Source organism: Marmota monax, unplaced genomic scaffold, assembly GCF_021218885.2.
Source record: "Marmota monax isolate L192 unplaced genomic scaffold, Marmota_monax_Labrador192_F-V1.1 WCK01_AAM20220418_F8-fsc00008, whole genome shotgun sequence".
Classification (NCBI taxonomy): domain Eukaryota; kingdom Metazoa; phylum Chordata; class Mammalia; order Rodentia; family Sciuridae; genus Marmota; species Marmota monax.
Window position 1 is genome coordinate 24,528,618 of NW_026694432.1, and position 7,830 is coordinate 24,536,447.

At 64.2% G+C, this 7,830-nt stretch overlaps 1 protein-coding gene across 9 annotated transcripts in view; it reads left to right on the plus strand.

Moving 5' to 3' along the window:
- Rap1gap (RAP1 GTPase activating protein) overlaps nt 1-7,549 on the plus strand; it is a 44,571-nt gene extending 37,022 nt beyond the window's left edge. For 2 of the 9 annotated variants that reach the window (XM_046468829.2, XM_046468832.2), the window contains 8 exons: nt 1,468-1,545; nt 2,385-2,494; nt 3,429-3,542; nt 4,757-4,880; nt 5,572-5,674; nt 5,971-6,074; nt 6,246-6,283; nt 6,540-7,549. In XM_046468829.2, the coding sequence (XP_046324785.1) occupies nt 1,468-1,545; nt 2,385-2,494; nt 3,429-3,542; nt 4,757-4,880; nt 5,572-5,674; nt 5,971-6,074; nt 6,246-6,254 (642 nt within the window). In that variant the 3' untranslated portion in view covers nt 6,255-6,283; nt 6,540-7,549. Of the gene's footprint in view, nt 1-1,467; nt 1,546-2,384; nt 2,495-3,386; nt 3,543-4,756; nt 4,881-5,571; nt 5,675-5,939; nt 6,075-6,245; nt 6,284-6,539 lie in introns of all 9 variants that reach the window. The other 7 variants (XM_046468830.2, XM_046468833.2, XR_006857131.2 and 4 more) reach the window with 6 other exon arrangements.
- Nucleotides 7,550-7,830: the final 281 nt, after the last annotated feature.

Genomic DNA, 7,830 nt, shown 5'->3' on the forward strand with positions numbered 1-7,830 from the left:
ACCTGCGTTGCTGTGTAGACATGCACTCTGTGAGCACCCATGTGGGCCTGGTCCTGAGTTTGTGTGGCCAGCCCTGGGCTGGTGTGTGAGCACCTATTGTGTGTCAGGACCTGGGCTGTTGTGTGAGCATATGATGTGTACAGAGCCTGGGATATCAGTGAACACCTACTGTGTGTCAGGAAGCCGGCTGCTATGTGGGCATTTCCTCTGTGGCACCTCCTACTGTGTGTCTGCAGCAGCCTGGGCCTCTGTGGCTGTGGCTACCTATTGTGTGTCAGGAACTGGACTTCTGTGTGGACACCTCCTGCGTGAGCCCCTCCTGACTGTCTGCCAGACCCTGTGAGAGCTGGCCCTCACTCTGGGGAGTGCTGGGCGGGCAGGAGAAACTTGTCTGCGTGGGGGCCTAGCTGCTTTGCGCCACCTCCTGGCCTCCCGGGACACTGCACTCACTGCTCTCACACTCCATCCATCCATCTACCCCTCCACCTGTTAACCCACCCATCCATCAACCTATCCATCCATCCATCCATCTACCCATCCACCCATCCACCTGTCTACATACCCATCCACCCGTCTATTCACCACCCATCCATCCACCACTCATCTACCCACCTGTCTACATGTCTGTCCACGCACCCATTCACCCACCCACCAGTTCACTCCTCTACCTACCTATCCATCCACCCACTCCTTTGCCCATTCATCTACCCACCCATCCACCCACCTGCCCACATATCCACCTGCCCACCCACCTGTCTGTTCACCTACCATCCCTCCATCAGCCATCACCTGCCCCTGTCTTCTGCATGCCAAGCCCTGTGCTCAGTGCTTCGAGGCTGTTGTGTGGCAGGGCCCACCCGCACCTGCCCTGTGGGCTGATCTAGCTGGGGAGCTAGGTAAGGCCTCTGCTGCCCAAGAGTCACCAAGCTCACCACTGTCATCCGAGGAAATGGCCCAACCTCCCCCAACCCAGGTTCTCCAGCCACTCCCTTCCTCCCTATTGGAGTGGCCCAGCCTCCTGTGGGTGGCCTCCGAGGGACCCCGGGGACAGGGACAGGCCAGCGGCACCCACCATGGCAGTAACCAGACCCATTTCTGTTTTTGTTTTTGCACAACTCTCTTCTCTTCATGTTACTTCCTCTCCCTCCACTTTCTTGTCTCTGTTTTTCTCTCGTCTCCCCTCCTTCCTGTTCCCTCGGCCTCCCTCGGCCTCCCTGCCTCCCCGCCTCTTCCTTCTCTTGCTCCTCTCCCCTCCCTTGCCCACTCCTCGCGCCTTCCCTCTCCCCTCACCCTGCCTTTTCCCATCGGTCTCTGCCCTTCGCTCCCTGGGCCATCTCTGGCCTGCTGCTCTGCCCCCTCCCCTGGGCCCCATCTCTTTCTGTCTCCTCCGTCTCCCACCTCGCTCTCCTCTTTGCTCTCTGTCCCCTCCCTCGCCGTCTCTGTCCCTCGCCCTCTGCTGCTTGCCAGTCATTGCTTATTCCTGGGAAAAGCGCGAGTAGATTCGGACGCCGGGGCAGTGCCATAGGCATAGGAACCGTGGAGGAGGTTGTCGCCCGCGGGCCGCGGCTCTGGAGGCTGCCTGCACGCGCTGTCCACTGCTCACTCTCGGGACGGAGGCCATATTGGGGACGTTGCCCTCTTTCCCCAGGACAGGCCCAAGGGCGTGCGGGACGGGTGCCAGCAGCGCCGAGGGCTCTCAACACCTCTCTGGGGGCTGGCACCTGGGCCAGAGCCAGGGGCCCTTTCCAGGGGCCCCTGGCTCTGCCCAGTCCCTGCCGGGGTCTGGTGCCCAGGCCCCTCTGCCAGATGCACGTCCCCCAATATCGCTGGTTCTGCATGGAGTGCCGCTCCTCCCCCGCCCCACCCTCTCCACCACCAACTGCCCTGGGGGGTCCCGCCCTCCGCGCCTCAGGGCCACCTCCTGCCTGCCCCGTGGTGTGTGCAGATGGGGTCTTTCAACTGCTGGGCCAGAGCCTCTCTGGGGGGCAGGGGGGCAGGGTTGGCCCGGGGCAGGGGTTGCTACCTCACAGTCACCACCTGTCTTCGAGCTATAGGTCCCATGAAGCCCAGGGAGCAGGACGGTGGCCATTCTGATGACTTGGTCTCCTCCCCTCCCCGCCCAGCATGGCTGCCCCAGCCCCTCAGGTCCCTGCCCTTCTCCTGGACCAAGATCCCTGCTGTGTGGACGCAGAGAGGCCCTGGCCCTCTCTGGGCCTGTTTTCCTGTCTGAACTAGGGGCTGCCTCCGAACGCACGTCTTCTCTCCTTTTTCGCTCATTACCTCTGCTTCAGGGGGGCGGGGGTGGGCGGCAGGGCCCAGGGGGAAGTGGGGGGCCCTGGGGCTCCCAGGGCAGGTGGGCGCTGAGTTGGGGCCTCTCCCCACAGTCACTGATTGTCCCTGGGAAGAGCCCCACAAGGAAGAAGTCGGGCCCGTTTGGCTCCCGCCGCAGTAGCGCCATCGGGATCGAGAACATCCAGGAGGTGCAGGAGAAGAGGTGGGTGGCGGCAGGACCGCCCTGACCTGAGCTGCTCTGACCCCTGCCCAGTGGCAAACAGGTGCCATGGGAAGTGCCTCCGAGACCTCGGCAGCATACAGGCTCCCTGGAGGCCCGCACCCTGCAGATCAGGAGGCTGTAGGTCGGAGGGTCAAGGGGCTCTCCCAGGTCACAGGGCCAGCCCAGGGCAGCTGGGATTGAGCCCTGTCTGGGACCAGCACCCGGGTTTTCCATTGCTGCCTAGGTGTGAGAGGGGCGGGTGCTGGTCTGGGCAGGCACGGGGTGGGTGGGGCCTGGTGCATGCCTGTGGGCCGTGTAGGCCGCAAACCCTTGTTAGCAGAAGAGCTGCCCCAGGAAAGCAGAGAATCGTTTCTGGTATGAACCTGTTTCCACCATACCGGGGCTGTGTGACCTAGGGCAAGTCACTGTACTTCTCTGAACTTCATTATTCTAATCTGAAAAACTGGGATAAGAAAATAGCCAATAGCAGGGGGCTGTTGTGAGGGTTCCACGCTGTGCCTCTGCGGGGGTTAGGGGCACCAAGAGCATTCCAAGAATGGAGCCAACCCTGTCCTCACTGCCACCAACGTTCAGAATGCCATGAATCCCAGGTTCAGGTGTGGCACTGCCAGGTTCGAGCTGGCCGAGTCTGGGCAGGTCCCTTTCCCTCTCTCAGGCCCAGTTTCCCTGTCTGTCATGGGGACCATGATGCTCCCTCCCATGTAGAGGAGAACTTGGGAGATGTCCTGTTGTGTGGCGCTGCACTGGTGCCTTCCCCATGGCTGGCCAGGGTGTGCGCGGGATGACGTGGCCCTGGAAGGCGGGTGGGTGAAGGCAGGAGGTGCTCTGACCTCCCCCTCACCGCCTGGGCCTCATTCTACCCCAATGCCAGGCCTGGCGCTGAACCCCCCCGCTGCCCCCGTGTGCCCCGCAGGGAGAGCCCTCCGGCTGGCCAGAAGACCCCGGACAGCGGGCACGTCTCCCAGGAGCCCAAGTCGGAGAACTCGTCCACCCAGAGCTCCCCGGAGATGCCCACTACCAAGAACAGGTTGGGCTCTAGCCGCCAAGCCGGGGCTTGGGAGTGGCCCTTTCACATCCTGGGACTTGGGCTGCCCAGGAGCCCTGACACTGCCACGAGGCATCAGGGAGGCCTGGGCACCCTCTGACACACCCACTGAGCACCCTGTGCACGCCAGCCCCCACCTCGGCAAGGTACTGGTCCTGTCACATAGGTAACAAGCCGTTCCAGACAGCACAGTCAGGGGGTGTGGTCTCCATCATGGCTGGGGTCGTAGTGTTCTCAATGGGTCTCCAGGGGAGACCTCTCCAAGGGGTGGCATCTGAATTGAGAGCGGAGCGAGGAGTCTGCCTTGCTAGGTCTGGCCAGCCTGACAGAGAGAAGAGGGTCTCCAGCGAGGAGCCCAGCAAGTGCAAAGGCCCTGAGGCATGCTGGATACCGCAAGGAAGGGTCGTATGCAGCTAGAGCCAAGCAAGAGAGGGGCTGTGCTGGGTGACAGGAAAGGGGGCAGAGGGATAAGCCTGAATAAGACCTTTGAATCTGATCCCGAGAGGAATAGGAGCCTTTAGACGATTCTCGTGAGAGAGCCCCGTCCTTGGTGCTGTCTGGAGAAGGGGCTGGTGGGACAGGCCTGGGAGCAGGGAGGCCAGAGGGGGCTGCTCCCTCTGTGTGCCCAGGCTGAGTCCCTCTGGGCTGGGTTCTGCTGGCTCAAGAGGAGCGGCAGGAGCCAGACCAGGCGAGCCGGGCCAGAGGGGCTGATGTCTGGGAGTCAGATTCTCTGGGGTCTGAGCAAAGGAGTGAGACTCCAGGCCGGAGACCCAGGGCCCTGAGCCTGAAACCAGGCAGCGAGGGTCGCCTGGGCCCAGGTCGCTGTCCCCCAGCCACATACCCCCCCCACGGCCTCTCCTCATCTGGAGATGGGTCTAGCTGAGGGAGCTTGGGTGACCGTGCTGGTCCACACCTGCCCTGTGAGCATGCTGTGTGTGGCCGGGTGACAGTTAATCACTACTGCCATCGAACACCAAGGCCAGGTGTGGGGCTGTCTGGGGACACTGGTGAGCCATGAGGCTGACGTGGGGCAGGGGGGACCTGGTCAGCTCCATGCACTAGGAAGGACAGTTGGGGGCTGCACTGGGAGGCCCGGGGGCCCAGGAGCTCTCTCGGAGGCCACTGAGGCACGTGGCCGGCTCCGGGCGGGGCCTCCCTGCTCCGGTGGGTGTGGCTAATGGGGGCTTGTGTGCCAGGGCGGAGAGCCCAGCCCAGAGAGCAGACGCTCTGAAGGACTTCTCCCGCTCCTCGTCCAGCGCGAGCAGCTTCGCCAGCGTGGTGGAGGAGACGGAGGGCGTGGACGGGGAGGACACGGGCCTGGTGAGACGCCCTGGGGGTGGGTGCTCTGCCGCCATGGGAGGGGACAGGAGGGGGGCCCTGGAGATGCTCTGGGCAGAAGCATGAGCCGGCCGTGGCCGAGACGTGGTCGGGGACCTAGCTCAGCAGGGCAGGGCTGGTCGCCTGCGCGGTTGGTGGCCTGGCCTCCTGCCCCTCTCTCTCGCCACCTCACACCTTCCAGGCTGCTCCGCAGCCCCCACGCGGGCCGGGCGGGCCACTGCCAGCGGGTGCCCTGCCACTTCTCCCTGGAGCCTCTTCCCGCCAGGCCCTGCTGACTTGCCCGTCCCCCCCGGGGGCCTCCTCCCAGCACCCTGTTCCCTCCCAGGGCCCCGGGGCTGGCAGCCCCGGCCTCACAGCCCCTGGGCTGCCCCCACCCCCCTCCAGCCCCCCTTTAGCGGCCACCTGTGCCTTGCTGGCCCTGCTCCAGGTGCTGCGGGGAGCCAGGCAGTCCGGGGTCCCCTGTGGGGTCCCGTGGGCCTGGCGTGCCTCCTAGACCTCAGGCCCCCAGGACCGGCTGCTTCCTGCTTCGTGCCGTGGCCTGGTGGAGAAGTCCGTGCGTGGAGAGGGCGGCCCAGGCCTGGCCCGTGGCTTCCCAGGGGCCGACATTGCTGCCCCTGCCCCAGTTCCCTGTCACTCTTGCCCGTGGGGCTGACCTTCCTCCCTTTGTCCCCAGGACAGCGTCTCGTCCTCAGGGACACCCCACAAGCGGGACTCGTTCCTCTACAGCACGTGGCTGGAGGACAGCGTCAGTACAACCAGCGGGGGCAGCTCCCCAGGTACCAGGCCGGGCAGCTCCCCCGGGCAGGGCCACTCGGGTGGGGGTGGGGAACAGAGGTGGGTGCGTTCCCATGCCCCAGGTCGTGGGTATGTGACTATCCCCACACAGATTGGAGGGCTGGTAGCTTCCTGGATCAGCCTCCGAGGACAGTGGGGGGTGGATTAGGGGCGGGGGTCCCTCAGGGAGGGACTTGGCAGTGTTGGGCAGCACCGGTGCCGACCGCCCATCCATGCCCCGTCTCCCTGGTGCCTCCCCGCGGCCAGTGAGGTGGCTCCCTCCTGCCCCCCTCCCCAGGCCCCTCACGGTCACCCCACCCAGACGCCGGCAAGTCGGGGGACCCTGCGTGTCCCGAGATCAAGATCCAGCTGGAAACGTCTGAGCAGCACCTGCCGCAGCTGGTAGGAGGCCCACCCTGGGGGACTAGTTGGGGTGGGGTTCTCAGGGGACCCAGAGGCCAGGAGGGCTTGGGCCCATGAGCCTGGGCACAGCCAGTGACTCTGCTTCCTGTGTCTCCTGCCCCTCGACTCCGTCTGTGCTGCCACCTCTCTCCGTGGCCACCTCGTGTGCAGGGCTGTTAGCCGCCCGCCCGGAAGGTGCAGCTAAGCAGGTCAGCAGCTCCTGCCTGGAGGGAGGGGAAGGTGTCTCTGTGAGAGCCAGCTGTCCCCAGTGGGGACGCGGCCCCGGGCTGGCTCCTCTGCCTCAGTTTCCCTACCTCTGTGGTGGGTTTGTAGGCCCCCGGCCTCCCCCAGAGAGGTGTTGGAGGAACTGGTGGAGCGGGAAGGAGCTGGGCAGGGCTGGGTGGGGTAGGGACCCAGAGCCTGGGGCTCCGCATCATGATGTCGCTGCCCGCTTTTTCCCTGCAGATGAGGCCACAGAAGCACAAGGTGAAGATTCTGTGTCAAGCCAGGCAGCTGGGACCTCTGCCCTCAAGGCCGCCGGCCCTGGAGCTGCCCGGCCCCCCAGCCCTCCCCTTGGCCCACCCCCCTGGGCTGTCTCTGCAGGGCGGAGCCATCCAGACCTGGGTGGGGAAGCTGCTGGCACCACCCTGTCCCCCAGGCTGGAGGTCTGGGCTTGGCCAGGGATTGGTCAGCGAAGCAGGACTGCAGGTCTAGCTAGCCTCCCCCCTGGGTCTCTGTCACCCCTGGGTGCCCCCCTGGACTTAGGGGGGCAGGGTGGGAGAGGCAGATTGGGAGAGGTCAGTGCACACAGAGCCTACCAGGTAGGCGGCAAGACACGAGACGCGTGGAGTGGGCACTGGGCTGGGCGTCCTGGCTTCTGATTGGGGTTTGGCTGTGTGACACTGCGCAAGTCACTCACCTTCTCTGGGCATCTGCTACAACTGGACACGATTATTTCAGAGGTCACTGAAGACTGGTTCCACCACCTGCACCAGAAGGGGGAATGTGTCCCCCAGAACCTCCCATCACACTAATCTGCTTCTTGGGGTCCCTGAGGCCCCAGGTGGGCTAATGGCAGGGAGGTGGCTGTGCTCATTACCCCTCCTGGAGCCTCAGCCTGGCACAGATCTGCTGTGCCCTGTCCACTGCCTACACGTGACAGAAAAGTGACCCCTTGTGGGGGGGCACCTGGCTCCTCCGGCCCAGCTTAACCCCTGCTGTCCTGCGCTCCTGGGCACCCAAGGCTGAGGGGCCTCAGCTGGCCTGGAGCTGCGGGCCTTGCCACCCCCCGCCCACTGCTGTGGAGGGGTCAGCCAGGCACAGCTGCTGTGAGTCCCTGTCCTCGTGTGTCTGTCCACACTTTTAGGTGCCACGCCAAAGGCCAGCCTCCGGCCCACCACCCACTTTGGAAGCCCCAGTGGCTGTGTGTATGTCAGTGACATTGTACAAAATAAATTCTATTTATCGCTATTGTACCTGGAGTTGGGCCTGGCTTTGTGCGACCCCGCCAGGCCGACAGCAAAGCAGATGTCCAGTGTTTCCAAGGTAGAAGGGGCAGACCTGTCTCCAGCAGAGCTGCTGGGTCCGGGCACCCCTCCAAGGCCAAACCAGAGGGTCTGTGACCACCAGCTTCTTTTTACTTCCATATCATAGAAGCAGCAGGACGCTGTCCCTGCCAGGGCTGGTTATGAGGATTCAGTGAGCTGGTGCACACAAACGCCAGGCACACGGCAAGGGCTCAGTTAAAGATCGCTCC